The 25,956-nt window shown below is 43.7% G+C and overlaps 1 protein-coding gene across 4 annotated transcripts in view; it reads left to right on the forward strand.

The window, feature by feature from the left end:
* Positions 1 to 14,260: 14,260 nt before the first annotated feature.
* Positions 14,261 to 25,956, forward strand: part of TRAF2 (TNF receptor associated factor 2) — a 35,324-nt gene continuing 23,628 nt past the window's right edge. Inside the window, exons 1-4 of one of the 4 annotated variants that reach the window (XM_063144648.1) lie at positions 14,261 to 14,279; positions 22,679 to 22,899; positions 23,929 to 24,007; positions 24,735 to 24,833. In XM_063144648.1, the coding sequence (XP_063000718.1) occupies positions 22,712 to 22,899; positions 23,929 to 24,007; positions 24,735 to 24,833 (366 nt within the window). In that variant the 5' untranslated portion in view covers positions 14,261 to 14,279; positions 22,679 to 22,711. Of the gene's footprint in view, positions 14,280 to 15,678; positions 15,731 to 16,190; positions 16,324 to 22,678; positions 22,900 to 23,928; positions 24,008 to 24,734; positions 24,834 to 25,956 lie in introns of those variants that run through there. The other 3 variants (XM_063144647.1, XM_063144649.1, XM_063144646.1) reach the window with 3 other exon arrangements.

The following is a 25,956-nucleotide window of genomic DNA, read 5'->3' on the forward strand; positions in this document are numbered from 1 at the left end:
GCTCCTCTGATGCCATGCTTCTTGCCTGCCCAAGGGTCTCTACTTCCCTTGCTCGGCTTCGTCCATTTTCCTCTGCTGCCCCTCATGCCTGGAATGCTCTTCCAGAACACCTGAGAACTACCAACTCAATCACAGCTTTTAAAACACAGCTAAAAACTTTTCTTTTCCCTATAGCTTTTAAACTTTGAGTTTGTTCTGACTCTATACTGTTAGCTTCACCCTTCCCGGTGCCTGTTTACACTTCCCTGTGCTTGTTTGCATTCTCCTTCCCTTCTTATTGTTTACTACAACTTTATTAGATTGTAAGCCTATGCGGCAGGGTCTTGCTATTTACTGTGTTATCTGTACAGCACCATGTACATCGATGGTGCTATATAAATAAATAATAATAATAATAATAATAATAACAATGATGAACCCACCATGAATGTTTTAAGTAAAAACAACAACACCCACTTTTAAGTGGATCGACATGCCAGCCTCCTGGGGGGAAATGGTGAAACACAGCCAAGGTCTGCCTGAAGCACGGCGGGAAGTGCTGGAAAGGTCTGTGCTAAAGCTGGAGCCAGGTATGCGCGTCCATAGAGAGGCCAAGCTGCTATGTGGATGTAGAGGCAGGGCGGGGAGGTGCGTGTATGTGGACCTCACCCCACAGCAGGGAAGCAGGGACCTACTCCTGCAAGGAGACGTATTTAAAGCCATTTAGAATGTGCATCTGTTATTATTAAGAACGTTTCCCCCCCTAAATGGAAGAGCATAACCTACATGAAGTCTTGCCCAGGGTCGTTGTGGCCACTCCCAAGGGTGCTGCTGGAGGAGCATGGCAATTAGGGGGACAAACACCACACTGCCGCACTACTGTCTTGATCTGTTGGTCTATTCCTGGTCACCACACATAACTACGTGCTAGCCCCTTCAACAGCACCATGTCAGGATGTGCTTCATGTAGCAACTTTAGTACAGCAGACCGACTCCCTGGTGGTACCACTATCTGAGATCCCAATAACAGACATCCATCCTGGATACTCAAGGACTCTCTACACTGAGAGTAGGGTTGCAAATCTGCATCTCCCCCAGCACTCCATCCGTTTGTGGCCATTGTTCGTACTCTAAACAGAGGATCAGTCTCCCATTTAAACTTCGCTGCCTCTATTAGAGATGTGGACATCAGTTCAATGGCGCCAGCCAAGAAAAGCCTCAGAATGACGCAACGCAAGGCAATGGGCGGGGCTGGGGGCTGCGTTCCCAGAAGTGCGGGAGCGCAGCCTCCAGCCCCGCCCATCACCTCACATCACACATCCGGGACTGACGTGAGGCGAGTGGCGGGGGGCTGCGTGCGGGAACTTCCAGCACGCGGCCTCCAGCACACACACACCAGCACTGAGGAGGAAGAAGAAGAAGAAGGAGGAGGAGGAGGTAAGACTAAGTTGTGTGTGTGTGTCTGTGTGTGTCAGTGAGTGTATGGATGAGGGTGCCTGGTTGTTTTAGTGTGCTTTGGAATGGGTGATCCTGTGTGTGTGCGTGTCTGTGTGTGTACTGGCAGTGTGTGTATTGATGTGATGATGTCTGAATGGGATTCCTGGTTGTTTGACTATGAATAGATGCATGTTTGCAGTGGTGGTGGGGAGCTGTAGTTTGCTGCAATTTGTGGGGCATGATTTGGACGTGATATCCCTATTAAATAATGTATTTTGACCCATAGACCTTCCTCCAATTTGTTTGATATAATTGGCATGATATATATTTTGTAACAATGGCTGATAATTGCCTATCGTACTTAAAAATCTTTTAAAAATTAACAGGGTTGCCATTATTATTATCATCATCATCATTTATCTCTCTTTTCTTGCTTGTGGTTTTTCTAGATGAACATGATGGGCTTTGCCAAGTCATGCTGTCTTTTATTGATTCAGAAATTTCCTGACTATTGAACATGTTTCAATTATTACTATTTCTGGATGTTGGCGTACATGTAGGTTTTCTCTAAAAAAAAATATGATGTGATGCTGGTGACTGATATGACTAACTTAATAATTGTAACTTTTTCCTCTTGCCATAGTTCTTTAATTTACATAGCCAGTGATGTTTCCTCTTCCTTTTCTGAAACATTTTTGTCATTAGGTATTGCTATGTCAATGAGGTGAGTGTGTTTTTCTTGGTTGTTTTTGACTGTTATCTTTGGTTAAAGTTGAAACAAGCTAAGAGGTACTAGCCTTTAGTCCATTTTGTTCCATGGCTAATGTTTGCAGGGTAATAGTAGATTATACTCTTTCTGAATGCTTGGTTGCTTGGTTGTTGTACTAGATTTTTCTGTACTTGTCAACTGCTTCATTTGTTCAGCGGTTGCAGTATGTTGAATCTGAGTATGGATATGAGAAAGGTGATGGGGAAAGAGTGTTAAATGTTAGGAAAGGTTAGACTATGGTCATCCAGTGAAGGATTTGCAGTCAGCAAAGATTGCTTGAGGGAATGGGAAACTGTATCACACAGTGTATAGCAAAAGCTTCAAAGTACAGCAAAAGCTACAAAAGTACAAATAAGTGAAGTTAATTTCAGATACATTGTTCTTTATTCTAGTGATTTTAACATTAAGATGTTATGTAGAACAGGTTTGTCTTAATTGTGTGCTGTGAAATCAGGCATGTGACCAAGGCCATGTTTAGGTGGGCACGCTCCCTTGGGGGCTGGACATGTTGGTGGGCACGCGCCCTTGGGGGCTGGACATGTTGGTGGGCACGCCCCCTTGGAGGCTGGACATGTTGGTGGGCACGCTCCCTTGGGGGCTGGACATGGTGGGCACGCTCCCTTGGGGGCTGGACATGTTGGTGGGCACGCTCCCTTGGGGGCTGGACATGTTGGTGGGCACGCTCCCTTGGGGGCTGGACATGGTGGGCACGCTCCCTTGGGGGCTGGACATGTTGGTGGGCATGCCCCCTTGGGGGCTGGACATGTTGGTGGGCACGCTCCCTTGGGGGTTGGACATGTTGTGGGCACGCTCCCTTGGGGGCTGGACATGTTGGTGGGCACGCTCCCTTGGGGGCTGGACATGTTGGGCATGCCCCCTTGGGGGCTGGACATGTCCTCCTTTTTGGTTTCCAAAATATGGTCACCCTAATAAATGTAATAAATCAATACAGTAAGTAACCATGCCCAAGATTGCAGCCTTAACGTGCTGGTCCGTTATGCACTAGGTTTCACTTGATACAGCAGGGACCAGTAGTGCTTCGCCCTTGATGGCGAACCCTGAGTGAATAGCACTGTTCCTTTGAACTATTCTCTCTTATAGCCTTGCTGTGACGATAAATGAGATAAGGAAAGATTTGCAAAGCACTCTATATTCTGAAAAGCTTGACAGGGAAGATTAATAAAACAAAATTTAAAATGCAATTAATTACATTTAGGAGTGAAAGCTAGCATCTACAGGACTTTTGTAAAATGGGGGGGTGGAGCTTGGCAGCCTGAGCGATGGCGGGTCTCTTCTGAGGCTCTGAGCGGCGTTTGCCGGAAAAAGCAATTATCTCTCTTCTAATGGACATAAATCTTTGAGTAAACGACAGAAAATGATTATAAAAGCTACAGGAGCTGGAAAAGTGGAGAGATTTGAAGGAAGGAGGTGAGATGAACGATGTTTAATGCAATGTCTGTGTAAACGGCAGCAATACCAAAAGCGAAAGTAAAGTAAAATGCTGACTCTGACGCAGTTTAAAAAGAAGGAATTTACGCTTGCCGGACAGTGATTTGTGTTATAACCTTTCATCCTTATCTCACATGGGAAAGATTGAAATGCTGGCTTTGTAAGGTGGAAGTGGTTGGTTGGATTTATTGGTGTGGCGAGAAGGGGGGTGAAGAGGTGAAGAAACTGTATTCGGCATTCGGTGAGGGAGATGTGGGAAGCTGAGTGACTATGAATGATTAAATCTGATCCCCTCTAGTGAATGCTGTTGTGAACTGGATATTCCCCCCCTCCTCATGAAGAAGGAAGTCTGTTTGCTACATAATAGAGAAGCCAGCATGAGTTGCTAAGGAAGTGAGCTACTCTAAGATTTATGCCCTACTCAGAAGGGTCCCATGCCAAACGTTAAAAGGAAGATCAAAAGTTGGGAAAAGCTTAATATACAAAAAAAGAAACCTTCAAATCATAATTTGGCTCACCTCTCCTTCCTGGAAAGTACAGCCCCTGGAGTTGAGCAGGAAGAGGAAGATATAGACCCAGTCTCTTTGGACACAATACCAAATAAAGAAAAAAACATGGCTGAAGGGGGAAAAGAAAGTGGTAGTAACCCTCCCTCTTTAATGGAAATCAAGGCCATTATAGCAGAAAATAACATTATTATTTTTTAAAAAATGGATCAGCATATGAGTGAATTCAGACAACAAATGCGTGTTATCGCGGATAAAACGGCGGAAAATTCGGATAAGATCAAAGAGATAGAGGCTAAAGCGGATCTGGACCAGAAGAAACAAGAGGCTTTTGAAAAATCAACTAATATACAATTTAAAGAATGGGAATTGCGTTTGATTGCCTTGGAAGATCAATCTCGTAGATCTTCGCTTCGAATAAAGCAGCTGAAGGAGACGCAAGGAGAAGATCTTAGAGAAATTATCGTGAACTGGTTCAAGGAGCTGATGCCTGACATACCAATAGATGGATCGGATCTGGACCGAGTCCACCGTGTGGGGGGGCAAAACTACAAAGGGACTAGAGACATATTGGTGAAATTTGGTAACTATTACAAAAAAGAGCAAATTATGAAAGAATTGAGATCTAAGGTTCAGATACAGTATAAAGGCAAAGCAGTGCAAATTTACAATGATCTCTCTCAACACACATTAAATTGGAGACGTAGTCTTAAACCAATAACGGAAACATTAATGAAGAATAAAATTCCTTATGCATGGGGTTACCCGGTTTTTTTAAGATTTACATATGGGAGGAGGGAACACAGAGTAACCTCATTGGATCAAGGTAAAGAATTGCTGAAGAGGCTGGGTCTGGATGGGGAAGCAAATGGGGCTGGAGTGGGTGGGGGAGGGAATGAGGCTGGGACATCTGGAGAGTAAGAGAATTGTTAATTATGTTTGGCGATAATTGCAAATAGAAATGCTAATATAGAAACCTGCCGGCCAGGCGCAGCACTGCCTCCCCCCCCCTTTAAAGTAGATGGCTGGAGTACTAGACTCACGGGGATATGGGGGGGGGACTAGAGTGGGGGGGTGGGGAGGGGGGAAGGTAGGGGAGGAGGGATTGGGGTAGGAGGGTGGGGGTTTTATGTATGGAGTTTTTGTTTTTATGTAAGCAAGTTTGAATTGCTGAGCACAAGGGATCGGAAGAGACTTCAAAAGGGTGATTATGGATAAAAAGATAAAGGTATCAACACTCAATGTTAAAGGTTTGGGGGCAGTCGTGAAAAGGAAGAGAATAGAACAAATGTTTAATAAAGAGGGATCAGATATTATAATGGTCCAAGAGACACACCAAGGCTCCGAGAATTCGAATATGATAAAATTAAAGTGGTTAGCCTATTATGAAAAATCATTAGGGACATCGAAAAAAAATGGAGTGGCCACTTTGATTTCAAAAAAAAGTGGGTTTATATTAGAAGAAGTAAAAAAGGATGATAAGGGTAGATATCTTATGTTAAAAGGTAAAATTGAGGGAAAGGTCTATACTTTGATTAATGTTTATGCCCCAAATGAGAGGCATAGAGAGTTTTTTATAAAGTTGTTTAAAGAAATAGAAGAATTTAAGGAGGGGTATGCTATATTAGCTGGGGATTTTAATATGGTTATGGATAATAAATGGGACAGGTCAAATCCCACTAATGCTGAAAAGAGGAACAATATGACTATATTGAATAAATTAGTAAAAGAAAATGATTATTTAGATTCGTGGCGTTTACTTAATGGGAATAGGCCTGGATTTTCATACTTTTCCCCAGTTCATCATACATACTCCAGGATAGATTATATATTTGTTTCAAAAGATTTTGCAACGAGGATTTGTAAAATGGAAATGGGGGTAATAAAAGTAACTGATCATGCCTTGTTAAGTTTAGAATTTACAGTTAAGAAAGATTATAAAGAGGCATATAGATGGAAGCTGAACACAAAGATATTGAAATACAATAAAATAGTAGATAAAATTCGGAAGGAACTGTCGGAGTCATGGGAAATTAATGAAAAAGGAGGAACAGCTGGGTCAGTCATTTGGGACACCATGAAGGCTGTAGCAAGAGGAATCTGTATTAGAGAAACATGTAGTTTAAAAAGACAACAACGTGCAGAACAGGAAAAGTTAGAGATAGAAATTAAAAACTTGGAGGAAAGATATTGGCAAGTTAAAGATAAATATAAATTGGTGGAAATACAAGCTAAGAAGAAACAATTAGAAAACTTAAATATAGAAGAGATTCAAAAGAATTTAATGTATATGAAAAGGGAATATTTTGAAAACAGTGATAAGAACTCGAGGTTGCTTGCCAAGCTCACACAAAAAGAAAAAGGGAGGAATGGGATAGAAACGTTGAAAGATAGCCGAGGGAATATTGTCATGCAATGAAAGCTAAAATAAAAATTTTTCAGGAATTTTATCAGGAATTGTATAAGGGTAAAGAAATTCAACAAGAAAAGGTGGAGGAGTATATTGGAAGGTTTATAAAGAAGGAAATAAAATTAGAATATAAGGAGTTAATGGAGTCAGTAATAACTCAAAGAGAAGTTGAAGAGGTTATTGATAAGTTAAAAGTTGGTAAATCACCAGGAGCAGATGGTTTGGGTCCAGAATATTATAAGGTCTTCAAAGATTGTTTAGTTCCAAAATTAATGGAACTTTATAATAGGATATTATCAGGAGAGAAGATACCTGAATCATGGGAACATTCAGTGATAATTCTGATCCCAAAACCAGATAAAGATTTGACTAATCCCGATTCTTATAGACCTATTTCTTTAATAAATCAGGATGCTAAAAATTTTACATCTATTATGGCCAAACGACTAAATAAATTTTTGGCAGAATATATAGGAGCAGATCAATGTGGGTTTGTGGTAGGAAGGCATATGCATAATTTAGTGGGTAGAGTTTTAAATGTAATAAATGTAATAAAAAAAGCAAATATTAAGGCAGGTATTATGGCATTGGATATTTTTAAAGCTTTTGATTGTGTGAGCTGGCAGGCACTAAAGAGTATTATAGATAAATTGGGATTTGGAAATACATTTAAAAATGTAATAGAACAGCTATATTCCCAAAATACGGCGGTAGTGGTGGTAAATGACGGACTTACTGAAAAGATACGACTAGCCAGAGGAACAAGACAAGGATGTCCGCTCTCGCCGGTCCTGTTTGTAATGGTTATGGAAGTTTTGGCGAAGGCACTAAGGGAGGATGAAGAGTTAGAAGGAATTGGAGAGGTAAGGGAAATAAAGTTAAACATGTTTGCGGATGATACTTTATTGACCATTAAGAATCCATTAAGAAAATTAGAAAGAATTAAATATCAGTTGAGGGAATTTGAGGAAATTACAGGGTTAAAAATAAATTGGTCTAAATCAGAGATGATGTTGTTTAACTATACCAAGAAGGAAGAAAAGGATTGGGAATTTAAGGGAATGGAATTGAAAGTTAAGAACGAGATTAAATATTTGGGAATTAAAATTACAAAAAATCTAGAGAATTTAGAAAGGGAAAATTTAACGAGGTTAAAGAAGGAGGTACTAGAGAAATTGGAGAAATATAAAAGATTAAATTTATCTTGGTTTGGGAGAATAGCTTTGATAAAAATGAAGATATTAGCTAAAATTAATTTTGTATTTAGGATGTTACCTATAAAAATATCAGAAACCGAGATAAAAAGTTGGCAAAATATTATTAATAAATATTGTAATGGAGAAAAGAGAGCAAGAGTGAATAAAAATAATTGGTACCTAAGCCAAAAAAAGGGGGGAATGGGTCTCCCAAACATAAAATTATACTACGTAGCAAATAGATTAAGACATGTTGTAGAAGCAATTATGGGAGTAGGAGATTTATATTGGATGGAAGAAAAAACCATAAGTAAGGTAGAGATGAATTTGGAGAATGTTTTTTTTAAAGACGGAGGAAGAAAGTGGGTTGGAAGTATAGATAATCCACTCCTGAGGACTCAATGGGAAATTTGGAGTAAATTTAAAGGGAAGTTGCTTCCGAGCAACTCTCCCTTAGCACCGATAATAATGTTAAAGAATTTCCCAGAGGATCTAAAGGGTAGATTATGTAAAATATTAAAAGAGAAAAATAAAATAAAATTAAAGGATTGGGTAAGAGATATTAAAACAAGAGAGGATATGGAAAATTTGTTAAAGGAGAAGAAGCTATCTTGGCTAGAATATGGTCAATTAGAACAATGGAATAAAAAGTGGATTAAAGATAATAGAATGTGCAGAAAGATGACGAGGTTTGAAGAATTAGTAGTAAGTAAGGAGAAAGGAAAAGGAGGTAGTATAGTTTCAAAAGGATTAATGAGTGAAATATATAAAATATTGTTAGAGAAGGAGTTTAGAGAGAATACAGAGAAAACGGTTTGGGAATCAGATTTGAAGATACAAATAGGGCGACAGAGCTGGGAGGGACTATGGAAACAAAGAGTGTTGAGAAGTTTATCAGTAAGAATAAAGGAGAATTATTTTAAAATTTTATGGAGGTGGTACCTAACCCCGGTTAGATTGAATAAGATAAGTGATCAACATTCAGCAAATTGTTGGAGAGGTTGTGGGGAAAAAGGAACGTATTTACATATGTGGTGGCAATGCAAATATGTACAAAGATTATGGAAGATGGTGTTTTCAGAAATTGAAGAAATAGTGGGAATGAAAATAGAACAAACACCAAAAATAGCATTGCTGTCACTATTTGAAGATATAAAGTGTGGAAAAGGAACTATAGAGCTGATATCGAGTTTGTTGGTTGCAGCACGACTGATGGTAGCTAGGAACTGGAAGATTCAAGGGGAATATCCTATTGAGGAATGGTACAAAGAAGTATGGGACATAGCCATTAATGATAAACTGACATGTAATATTAAGTGGAGAAAAGGCGTAACTAAAATAAATGAGTTCGAAGGAATCTGGAAACAGTTCCTAGTGTTTGTGTTTACTAAGGGAAGTGGGAAACCACCAGCAGAAGAAACGATTAGATTTTGGACTCAAGAATGATCCCGAGGTGGGGAGTGCACTTTTATGTTAAGAACGAAGATGTTGTAGTATGATAAGGTATATGTAATAGTTTTTGATATTTGTACTCAACAATTATTCAATATGTATGCAGCAGATATTTGATGTGTGTGTTTTTTTATATTGTTTGTTTCAGTTATATTTTGGTAATGTTTATCTATGTTTATATAGTGTTGAAAATGAATAAAAATTATTAAAAAAAAAAAAAGGACTTTTGTAAAATGGGGACTTCTCTGTAAACCCCCTTTCCACATTGATGAGTTTGTCTCTTCCTTGATTCTTTCTGGGTGAGACAAAAGATCATGTCTAACCTGTACATTTAACCCAGTTCTAAATGTAAATCTGTTGTGACTCCCAACCAAGAAAACTGGGTGTTGTAGTTTTGGGTTGGGTTGAGTTCTTTGTGGGAAGTAACAACAGTTAAATAGATTTCATGCTGGCTGTAGCTTTGTAATGTAGACATGTCCGATTTTTATTTTTTTAAAAAAAAGGAGAATTAAAGGTGGTACAAGGAAGACATTTTTGTCCATGACACTCATACGAATTTATTTTGTTCTAATGTTGGATCTTGTCAAACATGTCTGGCATGGTTTTCTATAGGTTCAAAAACCTTTTTGACCAGCGTAGGACATGAAAGAGTGTATTCCCCTGCGCATTGTATATTCAGGCTCTGAATATATAGGCTATCATCTCTGACACTCCAGAGGCCAAGCCATGGTCCAGAAAAATACTGACTTGAGGATAATCTTTATTTACTTGAATAGGATAACATCCAAGTCTTTGCTAGAAACTGAAACCGTGATTGTCAACTTGGGGGATTATGTCATATATGCATTAAATATATATAATGCCTATACATTTTGGCTTCCACTCTTCATTTGGAAAGTGATCCTAGTTATGATGGATTGATTTTGGCTGAAATGCAGGACCGGTTCTGGCCACATCTCTGGAGTAACTGTCTGGTTTTAGAACAGATGCTGTGATTGGGATTGCTGTGTTGACTCCATTTCTGCATGTGCCTCCTTGCCAAATAAAAGAGCCAGTTGGGTTTGCATGATCACAGAGGGGGGAAATAAACTACAGTCGCTTATTTCCCCCCGCCACGCATGCTGGTCGCATGCTGGGGGATTTGCATAATTATTCCTCACCGGCATGGCTTGCCAGAACTAGGGTGACCATATTTTGGAAACCAAAAAGGAGGACAACATGGTCGCCCCCAAGGGGGCGTGTCCAGTACCAAGGGGGCGTGCCCACCTGAACATAGCCTTGGTCACATGTCTGATTTTACAGCACACATTTAAGACAAATCTGTTCTACATAACATCTTAATGTTAAAATCACTGAAATAAAGAACAAATGAGAGATTCAATGTATCTGAAATTAACTTCACTCACACCTACTTTTGTAGGTTTTGCTGTACTTTGAAGCTTTTGCTATACTCTGTGTGTTACATTCTCCCCTTCCCTCAAATATCTTTTCTGACTGTATCTTCACTCATTGCAAGCTGCTGCTGTTGTTAACAGGGTTTGCTACTGGCCCCAGATCTGTTTCAAATTTGGTATGGCTAAAGCTCTACCTAAATCTTATCATGGTACAAAGTTTCATCTCTTTATCTTTAAAAATGACAGTTTTTAAAATAATAATTTTAAAACCTCATTTTTAAAAAAAAAATCTAAAAAAATCAATGGATGAATGGATCTGTTTCAAATTTGGTGTGGTTAAAGCTCTACCTAAATCTTATCATGGTACAAAGTTTCATCTCTTTATCTTTAAAAATGACAGTTTTTAAAATAATAATTTTAAAACCTCATTTTTTTAAAAAAATCTAAAAAAATCAATGGATGAATGGATCTGTTTCAAATTTGGTGTGGTTAAAGCTCTACCTAAATCCTATCATGGTACAAAGTTTCATCTCTTTATATTTAAAAATAACGATTTTAAAAATAATAATTTTAAAACCTCAATTTTTAAAAAAATCCTAAAAAATCAATGGATGAATGGATCTGTTTCAAATTTGGTGTGGCTAAAGCTCTACCTAAATCCTTTCATGGTGCAAAGTTTCATCTCTTTATCTTTAAAAATGATGATTTAAAAAATAATAATTTTAAAACCTCAATTTTAAAAAAATTCCTAAAAAACCAATGGATGAACAGATCTGTTTCAAATTTGGTATGACTAAAGCCCTTCCTAAGAGCTACCATTGTGCCAAGTTTCATGTCTTTATCTTAAAAAATGACATTTTTGTTAATTCCGATTAGAGCCACTCTTTGAAAAAAAAATCCGGATTTCCCCTCCCCCTCCTGGATTTGTCATCAAAAACCAGGGCAAATCTGGGCAAATCCGGTCATATGGTCACCCTTATGCTGGCCACATAAATGAATCTGCTTGCTGATTCCAAAGGGGATGATTTAGCAGTACTGATTTTTGGCCGACAGATGGTAGTCTGTTCTTAAACAAGACCCTTCCTCTGTTTGGAGCCTGACCATGTGGATCAGGCTATGATGTGGATGAATATAAACAGGTTTCAGGTGTGAGTTTATTTGCCTTTTTATCTTGTTCAGACCTGAGACTTGAACACAAACCAGGAGATCTTCACATTTTGGCCATGTAACAGAAAGTGTTGGAAGAGTACTGTGGTGGTATGAACTGTACTGTGTGGAAATTACCAAGTGTTTCTAAGAAGCAAAACAAATCTCTGGGGGAAAATGCATGGCAAAAAGCAGTTGGAGCTAGAAACCTCCTTCCTGGCATATGACTTTGTTTTACTTGCAGCCAATTTTGTTTTACTTGCAGGCAATTCCACGATAGGTGGAAGAGTAATGCTTTAACTAACCAAGCTCGGAAGCTTCGATGATGTAGGCCTGTTGGGCCTTCTTCGGAAGGAGCTTCCACAAAGTTGGGGTCAATATAAAAATGATCCTGTTCAATTTTTTTACATCTCCAGTTCAGTGGCAGGTGATGAAGACTGAATAGTCTGACCTAACATCAGGCAGCTTCCTATGTTTTGGCAACCACCTCTAAAGGAGTATGAAGCAGGCCTGCTTCAGATTTTTGGTGACCAAGAAAGCAGAGGATTTGATCCAGATTTAAGCAGGATCAACTGTGCTGGCAGAAATGAACTTTCAAGCCCCCACGTTCCCACATCAGCCCCTTTGAAATGTGATTCAAGAGAGTGAGCACACCCTGCTGAATAGGGTTAGTTGCAGTGCGTGTGTGTGTGAGTGTATGTGTGTGCAGGGAGGGGGATTTCCCATGGAGGGACCTTCCGCAAGCAGAAGTTTTCTTCTCGCGGAAGGTCCCTTCTACTTGTAGAAGGCGGGGCCTGAATCCAACCTATATACAGGACAGGAAGTTATTTTGGGATTCTCTTATTAATAACAACACATCTGTGATAATTATATCTGATCTTTAGCTGCCTTCCATTTTTGTCTGAGGATCCCTACATAATTATTAAGATTTGCACTTAATCCAGTAAAAACAGGGAGGCCATTAGTGCTGACAGCTCTGGGTTCAAATCTTTCCTGCACCACGAACCCGTTGTGTGGCTGGGGTAAGTGGCTAGCTCTTAGCTTCACTTCCCGCCAGCCGCCAGATGGGAGGAATAGGACCAAAAATAGAATCAAAAATCTCATTTTTTGATAAGGTAACCTCCTTTGTGGACCGTGGGAATGCTGTGGACGTCATATATCTTGACTTCAGCAAAGCTTTCGACAAAGTGCCCCATGACATTCTGATTAACAAACTAGCTAAAAGTGGGCTAGATGGAACAACTATTAAGTGGATTCACAGTTGGCTACAGAATCGGACTCAAAGAGTACTTATCAATGGAACCTTCCCAAACTGGGGATTGGCAACGAGTGGGGTACCGAAGGGCTCAGTCCTGGGCCCAGTGCTCTTCAACATTTTTATTAATGATTTGGACGAGGAGGTGCAGTTTATCAAATTTGCAGATGACACAAAATTGGGTGGGATAGCTAATACCCTGGAAGACAGAAACAAACTTCAAAGTGATCTTGATAGGCTGGAGTGCTGGGCTGAAAACAACAGAATGAAATTTAATAGGGATAAATGCCAAGTTCTACATTTAGGAAATAGAAACCAAATGCACAGTTACAAGATGGGGGATACTTGGCTCAGCAATACTACAAACGAGAAAGATCTTGGAATTGTTGTAGACTGCAAGCTGAATATGAGCCAACAGTGCGATATGGCTGCAAGAAAGGCAAATGCTATTTTGGGCTGTATTAATAGAAGTATAGCTTCCAAATCACGTGAGGTACTGGTTCCTCTCTATCTGGCCCTGGTTAGGCCTCATCTAGAGTATTGTGTCCAGTTCTGGGCTCCACAATTCAAGAAGGATGCAGACAAGCTGGAGCGTGTTCAAAGGAGGGCAACCAGGATGATCAGGGGTCTGGAAACAAAGCCCTATGAAGAGAGACTGAAAGAACTGGGCCTGTTTAGCCTGGAGAAGAGAAGATTGAGGGGAGACATGAGAGAACTCTTCAAATACTTAAAAGGTTGTCCCACAGAGGAAGGCCAGGATCTCTTCTCGATCCTCCCAGAGTGCAGGACACGGAATAACGGGCTCAAGTTAAAGGAAGCCAGATTCCAGCTGGACATCAGGAAAAACTTCCTGACTGTTAGAGCAGTACGACAATGGAATCAGTTACCTAGGGAGGTTGTGGGCTCTCCCACACTAGAGGCCTTCAAGAGGCAGCTGGACAACCATCTGTCAGGGATGCTTTAGGGTGGATTCCTGCATTGAGCAGGGGGTTGGACTCAATGGCCTTGTAGGCCCCTTCCAACTCTGCTATTCTATGATTCTATAACTCCTGCACACCAGAAGCCTCTGCCGAGGAGAAGGGCTCGAACATGAGAAGCGAAAGCTGCTCTCTGGGCTTGACAGCTGTTCCCCACCGGCCCCATGTGCTCTTGGCTTTCAAGCCCCTCCTTTGAATCTATGAGGTGGCCCTGAAGCCAGCCCTGGCACTGCCTCTGTTCCAGTTTCTGTTTTGATCAGAAGGCTGTTCTCTCTCTGGCAGAAATGAGTCATGGATCCCTAAGCCAAGGTAAGGGCGCTGCGGTCTGCCTTGCAAGGGACTCAGTCGGTGCTGGAGATCTGTTTGAATAGCTAATTTTAGTCACCGCAGTTGGCAAGATTGTCACCACACGTCGCACTAACTGAAAGAGGCTGCCCTGCACCATCTGTGTGCATGTGTGGGTCTCATTAACGTGGGGCAGAAAATAGAAGTGATTTAAAGCAAGCGTGCGCGCACACACACGTGTATATTTCGGCCAGTATTTGCATTACATATAGGTTTAAGGGAAACTAGGCCACCCTTACATTGTGTTTTAAATGACTGATTACATTTCTAAAGAATAGGTCTATCAGCAGCCATCACCCAGGATAGCCAAATGGAGCTTCCATTTTCAGAGGCAGTCTATCTGAGTACTGGATGTTGGGGGCAAACAATTGGAGAAGGCTGTAACCTTATGGGCTGTTTTTATTCAAAGTTTTGATTGTACTTCACGTTTTTAATGTGTTTGACACCAACCCCAAAAAGTTAGGTTATTGGGGGGTGTAACAAGTATACTAAGGATGCAATCTTATGCAAGTTACACAGAAAAACGTAGGACCTTTTCCTGTATAAACATGCATAGGATTGTAGGACATTTCCTGTCAACACAAGCATAGTATTTTAGGCCATTTTCTATCTAAACATGCATAGGATTGCACTCTTGTTTACTCCTGTCAAATAACATGGATTTTAAAAAATGTGTGTGTATATGTGATATGTGTATGTGTGTGTACATGTATATAATTTAGTTTTATACCACCTTTCTGCCAAGGCTCTGAAGGCAGTTTACAATTTTAAAAAATTGGAAGAAATAAATGCCACAAAAAATCTGAACTGTGTTCTCTCTGGCCCAGCGTGAGCTAGAGGTTCTTGGTCCAAGTTTTACCTCAGCCACCAGTTCCCTTAGGGTGCAGTCACCCTAGGCATGTTTAGATAGAACATGCGTAGGATGGCACCCTCCAAAATGGCGCAAACCTATTCTAGTTTAGACAGGAAAAAAGGCCCTCAACTCCCAGCATGCCCCAGCCAGAGTTGTAGGCCTTTTTTCCTATCAAAACTTATATATGTTGCGTGTGTACATATGTGTGGCGAGGGCTACGGCTGCGTCACTGAAGGCGTCGCTCATCGACTGAGGAGAAAGCGGGAGGGGAGAGCTAACGAAGCCGCCAACGGTCGCTCAGGCCTCGCCCCCTGTCACTGAACGTCCGAGTGGGCGTGGTTACGGGAGGGAGGAGGATTGGCTGGGCGGGGAAAGCACCTGCTCGATCCCGGCCAAGCGAGGAGTGGGCGTGGCGATGTGGCTGCGTGGGCGTGGCGATCCGGCGCGGCTGGGTTCTTCATTGGGGACGGAAGGAGCGGCGCCGGAAGCCCTGGGGAAGAATGAGGAGGGGCTTCCGAAGGCGCTTCCGGTCTGCCCGGTGGCGGGCGGACGCGGGCTGCTGGTGAGTGGGGGAGGGTCGCCCCTGAGGGAAAGCGGGGGTGGTGGAAGTACCCCCCCCCAATAGCCTTCCTCTCCCTTGCTCCTCGCAGTGTGGTGCGGGTAAGAGGCAGCTGCTGTGGGGCCAAGGGAGACCCTTCCCCATAGAAAGGCCCCTGTGGGTGGGGGAGAGGCGAGGGTGAAGCCCCCCTCTCATTCCAGCTCCCTCCCTTCCCTTCCCCTCCTCTCCTCACAGCCTAAAATTGGAGCGTCCAGCGTGGAAAATGAGCTTCCCCGCAGCCTGGCGTCCTCCAGAGATGTCAGACTACAACTCCTATTATCCCCAAGCAGCAGGAACGTCGGCCAGGGATGCTGGGAGTTGTAGTCCCACACGCCTGGAGGCTGCCGGGTCCGGGGAGGCTGCTCTCAAGGCAGCCTGGTGTCCCTCAAAAGTGTCGGACTGCAAGCCTCATAGTCCCCAGCCAGCTGAGAATGATGGGAGTTGTAGTCCGACACCCCTGGAGGATCCCAGGGCAGGGAAGGCTGGTCTGATACCTAAAGAAGCATGAGAAACTTACAGCAGTCTTCCTGTTTCCAGTTGTGTGGTATTTCCCTCAGGTCAGTAAAAGAGTTCTTCTCCCTAAGACCAATGCTATATATATTTCTTCAATTCTAAGACACCATCGATTGTAAGACACGCACTAATTTCAGTACCAACAACAGAAAAAAAGCTTTGATTCTAAGAAATAATAAACGCACCCGTGATTCTAAGATGCACCCCGTTTTTAGAGATGTTTATATGGGGGGAAAAGTGTGTCTTAGAATCGAAGAAATATGGTATGTATAAAATATTCTGGGGGTGGGGAAGGGACAAAGTGTTTCGATCTTTGCCTTGGTTTCGATCTTTTTTGTTTATGATAAAAAGTTTTCTTTTTTTAAAGGACAGCCTCTGCTGTTGTCTCAGCACAACTTCTCTCTATTTCAACACAAGTAGTTGTGTTTTAATGCAAATATTTGGAAGCAAACCTGGCACTTGGCCAAGCTGGCTGAGGATGACAATGGAAGCTGTAGTCTAGCACACTTGGAGGGCACCAGGTTGGGGGAAGCTTAGTCCTTTAGGGCACAGTCCTATGCATGTCTAGATTGAAATAAATCCTACAATTCCCAGCATTCCCCAGCCACCTGTGGAATGCTGGGAGTTGTAGGACTTATTTCAATGTAAACATGCATAGGAATGCACCCTTAGACTTATTTACTCAAAATCAAGCTCTGTTGAGTTCAGTGGGTCTTCCATAACTAGACATCCCAAATGGCTAAGAGGGGTGAGATGCTGACTAAGTTAACAGCTTTATATGCTATACAGTGTGGTGTAGTGACTAAAGTGTCGGACTGGGACTGAGATCTGGGTTCTAGTCCCGTCTCGGCCATGGAAACCCACTAGGTGACTTTGGGGCAATCACAGACTCTCAGCCCAGCCTACCTCACAGGGTTGTTGTTGTGAGGATAAAAATGGAGAGGAGCATGATTATGTATGCTGCCTTGGGTTCTTTAGAGGAAAAAAAGGCGGGATTATTATTATTATTATTATTATTATTATTATTATTTATTTATTTATTTATTTATTTATATAGCACCATCAATGTACATGGTGCTGTACAGATTGCACAGTAAATAGCAAGACCCTGCCGCATAGGCTTACAATCTAATAAAGTTGTAGTAAACAATAAGGAGGGAAAGAGAATGCAAACAGGCACAGGGAAGTGTAAACAGGCACTGGGTAGGGTGAAGCTAACAGTATAGAGTCAGAACAAACTCAATATTTAAAAGCTATAGGGAAAAGAAAAGTTTTTAGCTGAGTTTTAAAAGCTGTGATTGAGTTGGTAGTTCTCAAGTGTTCTGGAAGAGCGTTCCAGGCGTAAGGGGCAGCGGAAGAAAAAGGACGAAGCCGAGTAAGGGAAGTGGAGGTCCTTGGGCAGGCGAGAAGCATGGCATCAGAGGAGCGGAGAGCACGAGCGGGGCAATAGTGTGAGATGAGAGAGGAGAGATAGACAGGAGCTAGACCGTGAAAAGCTTTGAAGGTCAACAGGAGAAGTTTATATTGGATTCTGAAGTGAATTGGAAGCCAATGAACAGATTTCAGAAGTGGAGTGACATGGTCAGAGCGGCGGGCCAAGAAGATGATCTTAGTAAAAATAAAATAATTTGTTACACCTGTAGACCCATTAGTCATTACCTTCTTTTTGTCTATGCATGTGGGTGTTTAATTGATCCACTTATGAATTTGACTTTTTTTAGATGTTACTCTGTGTGTGTGTGTGTGTGTGTGTGTGTGTGTGTGAGTGAGAGAGAGAGAGAGAGAGAGAGAGAGAGAGAGAGAGAGAGAAATTCTTTCCCAAAGAGAAATCAGTACAGATCATATTTTCACCTTCTTTGTTGGTCTGTTTGGCTCCAGAGTTTGCTTACTCAGGAAATTGTTTCTTCCTTTCTAGTGTTGCTTTTTTGAAGTGACTCAGGAGTGTAATAAAATAACCTCTTACTCTTTCCTGGATAAAGCATAGGAATAATAGCCACATTCCCTGAAAAATCCAGAATGTTTTAAAAGGGCAGGTACATGAGATGGTGAAATAGTGAAATATTATACTGGTCCAATAAACCTTCCTTCTAAAGCTTGGTACTTTCATAGAATCATAGAATAGCAGAGTTGGAAGGGGCCTAAAAGGCCATCAAGTCCAACCCCTTGCTCAATGCAGGAATCCACCCTAAAGCAAGCTTTCCTTCATGATTCAGCTTCCAAGCTTTCCTTCATGATTCAGAATTGCCTCATATCCTTGCAGTATTATTTATGGCTTAAAAGTAATTTGAGTGGGAAATGAACAGATTGCTTTCCTTTTTTCAGCTTTTGTAAATGAATGTCACTCTAATAGAGAGCAGGCAAGAAGTTGCATTTCACAAGCCGTTTAGCAATTCTGGATTTCTTGTGGGCATTTGAAAAGGGCGAGCAGCAGCTAAGCTCTGGTGTCAAGATCCAGCAGGTTAAGTGACTCGTCTCTATAGGCATCACATGTCAATTGGTGGGTTCAGTCTCTGGTTTCTCCTGTACAAACTGTTCTTACTGGGCCTGATGTTTTGGAGGACAACTCTCAGCAGTCCTGACCATTGTCTATTTTGGCTGGGGCTGATGGGAGTTGAATTCCAAAACATCTGGAAGGCACCAGGTTGGGGGAAGGCTGGTATAATGTGTAAGCTTTTGAGTTACACAGAACTCTTCCGTAAAGTGAAATGGGAGGGCTGTTGGTCAATTGTGGTTGTGTCTGTTGAGATGGAATAGGTAAATCTACGTTATATCAGCGTGTGAAACTCCGGTAGTATGTATAATTATATAGTGCATCTCATGTGTACAGAGGTTTCCAAGTTACACAAGTTGGAGTGGATTCTCAGCAATAGGAGTGTCCACTATCATTCTGCTTATGTCATAAGCCTGGTCTTCTGGTTTGGTGTTTTGGTGCTGTGTTGCAAACATTGGTGTGGCGCATTACATCTCCTGCGCTGCTGCTGCTCATGGCAGCCATTCCATGCTGCTCTGTTTGTGATGCCTTAAGAATTGCTTTATGACCTGCCTTTCTTGGAAAGGACCAGTGCAGCTAACACCATCTTTGAAAAACCAAAACCTAAAAAGAGGATGATTGAAATAATCCCCAGTGGCATCGGTTAGTGCACAGGCTGTGGGGGCTAGAGTAGGTGTGAGCTACGGAGGAGGGTGCCACAGTGGAGGGTGCTGCGCCAGGCCAAAGACAAAGAGGGGAGGGCCGGAAACAAATGGGGTAAGGCCAAAATGCAGAAAAGGCCAGCCTGTTTTCCCCTAAAGCTCTTACTTCCCCCTGGGCCTGAGTAGATGAGACTTTTCAAAGCTCTTAGAATGTGGTAGGTTTGGCAGTTCCTTTTGGCAGCCCACCTGGTTGGGCCCACATGCATAGTGTTATCAGGAGACAGGTCAGTTGGGTGAAGCTCCAGCCGCAGGTGCATGTGGGCAGGAAGGGGTGTGTGTGATAGGGCAGGTGGTGGCTTGGCCCTCCCGGCATTAACAATCACATTGAACTCAGGACTGTTGGAGAGGAAGGAATTGTTACGGCCTCCTGTGCAGAGTCCTGTTTAGCTTGTAAGAGCAGATGCAATCCTATCCATGAGTAAACGGAAGAGGAGCATGCACTAAAGGTCATCATAGTCGAGCACAGCCCCTAATTTGCAGTGTTTTAAAGAAGATTAGCTGAGGAAGGGAGGCATCTTTGGGGAGTCTGCAGGTCTTTGGGGTGATCTAAATGGGCAGAGAGTAGCTCTCTAGGTGTTTTGCACTTTGACTCCTGGTCCCCGGCCATGCTGGCAGGAGTGTCTGGAATTGGAAGTCCAAAACATCTGGAGATCTACTTTCTGCCCACTCCTGATTGAAAACATCAGCTGGGGGGCACAGCTTAGTGTGATAGAGCCCCTGCTTTTTATGCAGAAGGCCCCAGGTTCGATCCCTGGTGTTCCCAGGCAGGGTGAGGAAAGATTCATGCCTGAAACCCTTGAGAGCCATTGCTGCCAGTCCGTGTTGACAGTACAGGGATGGATGGGCCAAGGCTCCAACTCAGTATAATGCAGCTTCCACTATTCCTAAGCCCCCCCCCTCACCACCATCATCAGGGACTGATGTACAATGTATTAAAACATATTATGCTGTTAAATGTCTCTTTCATTGATTCAGACATAGAAAGTGGGGACCTGTTTTATGCCAGGCCTGGTTATTTGTGTTGCCACAGTTCGCTGGGGTCTCAAGCCAGAGGCCTCCGCCATCAGCTCTGTCTATAGAAATGCCAGAGGTGGAACCCGGGGCCTTCTGCATCCAAAGCAGGGGCTCTGCAACTGAGCTGCAGTCTGTCCCATAAAGGTTAAGAACAGAGGAAGCTGCCTTCTACCAGTCCATTGGTTCATCTGTGGCCCAGGTACCTCAGGCTGTGTTGCTCCCTCAAGCATCTGGCCCTGCATACGCTGGCGTTGCTTTCCAGTTTGATTTTGCATTAATGACTGATTCGTGTTTGATTTGTAACCCAAACTTGGGAGCTGAAAGACCAAACGGTGGGATGGAGATTTTGTAACCAAAATAAGTAAATTTGTTTAAGGCTCTCCCACACTAGAGTCATTCAAGAGTCAGCTAGACCACCATCTGTCAGGGATGCTTTAGGGTGGTCTTGCTATTTTATTGTTTTACTCTGTACAGCACCATGTACATTGATGGCGCTATATAAATAAATAAAGCTCAGCTGGATTCCTGCATTGAGTAGGGGGTTGGACTCGATGGCCATGCAGGCCCCTTCCAACTCTACTATTCTATGATTCTATGTTGATCTGGAGAGAGGAGAACTTTTCTCAGGCTCTTGTGCCAGATTGGAAATCCAAGGAAGCAAGAGAGTGGTGATAATGGCAATACTGATAACAAGCTTACCAAGTATTTTTCACCCTGATTTACGTCGCTGCACCAGGAAAAATCTTGCTGTCTTCTGTACAGAAGTCTGATCAAAATTGTGGAAGTGTCCGGCTGATGTTCCAACCAAAACAATATGCTGCATCCTTCAAATAGAGACTTACATTTGCTTTGCTTTGTATAGCCGTAAGCCATGAAAGCACAGATGCCTGTACAGAATTCAGCTGGTGTTCTAAGTGTGAGGCAAAAGCTGGAATTTAAAATGGGCAAAAAGATGATAAACACAATTATTGTAGTCATAACGACAAACTGCGGAAAGCTAGAATCCACAGCATCCTTAAAACAAATGACGGTGTCCAATTTTGATAGAGGATGTTTTGTGTGGCCACAGGTGGGGCAGCAAAGATAATAAAGAAACCTGTAACAGACTGTGCCAGCAATGAAGGCTGCCCGAGGGGAATCCAAGGTTAGGCGTTTAGGCCGGATGAGACGGGATGCCCTTGACAGCTCTGGCGTGAAGCAGGCAGGGTCTTGCTTCATGATCCCTTCTCAGGGGAGGAGAAACTATTTCTTCATGCACTAAATAACATGAATTGAAGGAATCTATTGCCTCAAAATGTGGCTGTAGCTTACACGGTTTTAAAGGAAAGCATTCGTAGGGGAGATGTCTGTCTGTGATGAGCGGGCGGCAACGATACAAGAAGCCAACCAGCAGGTACAGTTCTGGATTCCGCAGTCTGATGGTGAAGGGCGGGTGATGTCCATCTGCATGCTCTGCTTGTGAGCTTCCTTGAGGTATCTGGCTGCTCCTAGATTAATTGGGTCGTGGTCCATTCTGGACAGTGTCATGGCTACTGCTTGCCATTTTCTGGCTGTTGGCGAACTCAAGGCCCTGACCCTAAATGGGCAGGATTTGGAGGCCTAGGATCATGCCGGGCAATCAGCCCTAGGCTGATTTCCTGTGGCTTCGAGGACAGCGGTCTTTGTTCACCTGATGCTCTCCGGGCAACAACTCCCATCAGCCCTTAGCATAGCCAGGGATGATGGGAGCTGCAGTCCAAAATATCCGCAGGACACTTGGTCAGGGAAGGCTGCATGCCAAGGAGAGAGAAGGGAGGCCTGAGCTTCTTCCCTGCAGGTGTGCGTACACGTGTTTGTCAATGGGATTGCTGCACAGGTGTGGGTTTTTTACCTCTTGGGAACAGGTTCCACTTCTGGGGCCACCATGAGTTTGGTCAGCTGAACTTTGGAAGCCTGGTATTTGCTTGCCGCTGCTCTTGCAGAATTTGGGGACGAGGGCCTCTCTCAGCCGGCATTCTGGTGACGCTGGCAGCACCATGGGACATGAGGCCTTGAGGTGATTGCTGATTGCAGTGGCTGAATCATGCCTCTAGTTATAGGCTGAACTCTGCAGGATCTCAAGCACAGCATGTTTTGCGGGACAAAGCCTCTTTTCTTTTCTTTTCTTGGTGATGGGGCTTGAGCCTGGCCTGAAAGTGCCGCTCTTTCTTCCAGGGTCGTGAAGCCCACGTGGATCATCCGGTTCACATGGCTGCAGCAAACTCGACTCCCCCTGGCTCCCTGGACATCAACCAGCCTGGATTCCCCAAGGAGATCCTGGGCACGGAGTTAGAGGGCAAGTACCTGTGCTCGGAGTGCAGGAACATTTTGAGGCGGCCGTTCCAAGCCCAGTGCGGCCATCGCTACTGTTCCTATTGCCTGAAGAAAATTATAAGGTATGTTCCCTTTTGCTCTGAGTTCATAAGTATGCACACAAATGAATACATAGAGCTGGTGAGGAGATCAACCAGACATTTCCTGCATGTAAAAGACTATCTGGGGGAAAGGGGTCGGCTTAGAATGCTGCTTCTTGATACGCTAAGTTTCTGCGTGCACCGGTCTCCCCGCTCCTCCTGAATGCAGCCTTCCCAACCCCTCGATGGATTGGACTCCCAATTCCCAGCATTCCCGAGCCAGCCAGTTGTTGCTGGGATTTGTTGTCCCAACACATCTGGGCGGCATCAGGCATGGGAAGTTTGTCCTAATGTATTCAGCCATCTGACTCTCCACCAGTACAATCCTGGACAGGTTTATCATTTGGTTGACGGTTTGTGTCAACCAGGCCTTGGTGGTTGGACCGCTGGTCCAGACGTAAGATCCAGAGATATTTGAGGAGGGAAAGCGAGCTCTGTGGTAGGTCCCAGTTTGTCTTCATTGTAACCCGAGAACTAACCCAGAGCCACACCCCAAGAACTAGCCTAAGGAAGAGGCAGCCACCAACATGCCTGGAGTGTCAATGTTTTTTTCTGTTTACTCGCCTTGCCTTTTCCCTCACAGAACCAAGCAGCAACCATGCAGCTAAATAACTGCAAAGCAGGGAATAGCTTGCTTGCTTACACATATCTGTAGTAATCATTTGTGGTGCAAAAGCAACCTGATAGAAAAGGAGGAGCAGCGCTCTCTTCCGCTTTACAAAGCCTTCCCAATCTGGCCACCTGGAGGCAGTTCTTGCTCACCATAGGGTACTGGCTGTTTTACAAGCCTGAACTAAAACAACCCAATGGGCCCCTTTCAAAAGCCTGTTGAAGTCTTTTCTCGTTTCCTGCTGGATATTAGCAGTGAAGTTTGTTTTTGGACCTCTATGAGGAGGCCTGTTTGATTGGAGTTAGGACCACACTGGTCTTGCTCCATAGTTGAATCTGAGCTTCATCTTGATGCATTCTGGGTTGTCTTCTTGCTGATGGCCAGTTTGCTTTCTCTCCCAGCTCAGGGCCCCAGAAGTGTGCAGCCTGTATTCAGGAAGGGATCTACGAAGAAGGCACTTCGGTCTTGGAAACTGGTTCGGTAAGTGAGGACACGCCAAAGGGGGGGGAGTGTGGAAGCAGCGTGCAGGCTGGCTGGCGTTTCCTCCGCAGAGGAGTCCTGCATCCATCTCCAGATGGTGAGAGGGCTGAGCCTGAAAGCGTGCAGGCTGGCTTTAAAGTGGGTAGGGGGCCTTTGGGCCTCCAGGTGTGTTGGGCTACAGCTCCCATCGCCACTGACACCTGGCCACGCTGGCTGGGGCTGATGAGAGTTGGAGGGCCGCGCGTTCACCAGACCTGCTTTAAGGCTTCCCGGTGAGTTTGAGGCTGTGATGAGATTTGGACGGGCGCAATCCTGCCTCAGGCATTTAAGCCCATGCACTACACTGCCAGCTCTGTGATGTATTGGACTGCTGGCTGATAAGATTTGAGGGCCTCGCTGGGCTCTGCTCTCTGACAACTCTCCAGGCCTCATTCCTGACCACCCCCAGGAAGCTTCCACATTGGGCCTGCTTGCTGCTTTGAACCATAAAGGGGCTCGTGCAGCCAGACACACTGGCCTCTGCCTTGTGCTACTGGCTAGTGCTTGATAAGAACTAAATCGGACTAAACCATTTTTGAAGCCTGGAAGGTATTTTGAGGAAGTTGGCTCCTGTTTCCCCTCGATCCTCTACAGCTAAATTGCCGACAGTAGAAGAACTGTGTTCCCCGTGTTACGTGAAAGTTCTGCATGGATGTATCTCTGACATTTATTTGTTCCCCCTTTTGAGGCTTTCCCAGATAATGCTGCCCGTCGGGAAGTAGAGAGTCTTCCAGCAATCTGTGTTAACGAGGGCTGTACGTGGAAAGGGACGATAAAGGAATATGAGGTAAAGATCGATGCGAAGCTTCCTCCTCCTCCTTTCCAACTGCTGGGAATGGGCTTCCTTACTTGTGCACAGCCCGCTGGGAGATCTTGCTCCAAATACTGGAGCCATTTAGGTAGGGCTGTGTGTCTCCCCTATTCTACAGGGTGTGGTCTGGGATTCATCTTCCTAAAAAACTTGGCTGTTCAAAAAAAAAAAAGGGTAAAGCAACAGGGTTCTAGTCCATGTGTATGCAAAGATGTTCTAAGATGTATTTGAACAATGCCTAGTGAAATCTCAGGAAGCCAGAGGAGTTGCCGAATGGGCAATCTGGAGGAGATTGGGCTTCATTCTTCAGTATAGCTCCTGGCATTTGTGACGATTAGCATAAGGAGAATGAAAGGAGCAAGATTAGACACAAGGTAAGGTGGGAGGTTACGAACGGGTAGAGGGAAGTCCGTCTTCACACAGCGCAGAGTGAAACCATGGAATTCACTTCCACAAGATGTAGTGATGGCCGCCAAATGGGATGGCTTTAAAATGGAGTTGGACACATTCCTGGAGGAGAAGACTATCAGGACTAGTAGCCATTGATAGCCATGTACTACCTCCAGTATCAGAGGCAGTAAGCCTGTATACACCAATTGCTGGGGAACGTGGGTGAGAGGGTGCTGTTGCATCTGCGTCTGCTTGTGGGTTCCTGGTCGACAGCTGGTTGGCCGCTGTGTGAACAGGGTGCTGGACTAGATGGACCCTTGGTCCGGTCCAGGGTCAGGGCTCTTCTTATGTTCCTAATGCTATGTGCATGTGTTTGAATTTGCATAAGCCAGCCTTCCCAGCTGGGCAGCCTCCAGATAGGTTGGACTACAATTGCCATCATCTCCCTGCCCGGTGGGGGATGATAGCAGTTGTAGTCCAACCTATCTGGAGGCTGCCCAGTTGAGGGAAGGCTGGGATAATCTTTACCTGTTGTAAAATTCAGCTCCTCTTGACACGGGAATTTGGTTCAGTTCAGTCTGGAACATGCCTCTATGTGGCCCGGTTCTCCGCCCCCCCACCCCCCATGTTTTTACTGAATACATGGAGGGATGGGTTGTTAAGTGAACAACCTTGTTGTCTTTTCCTCTTGTGGCATCCAGGGGCTTCT

This window comes from Elgaria multicarinata, chromosome 19 (genome assembly GCF_023053635.1).
Source record: "Elgaria multicarinata webbii isolate HBS135686 ecotype San Diego chromosome 19, rElgMul1.1.pri, whole genome shotgun sequence".
Taxonomy (NCBI): domain Eukaryota; kingdom Metazoa; phylum Chordata; class Lepidosauria; order Squamata; family Anguidae; genus Elgaria; species Elgaria multicarinata.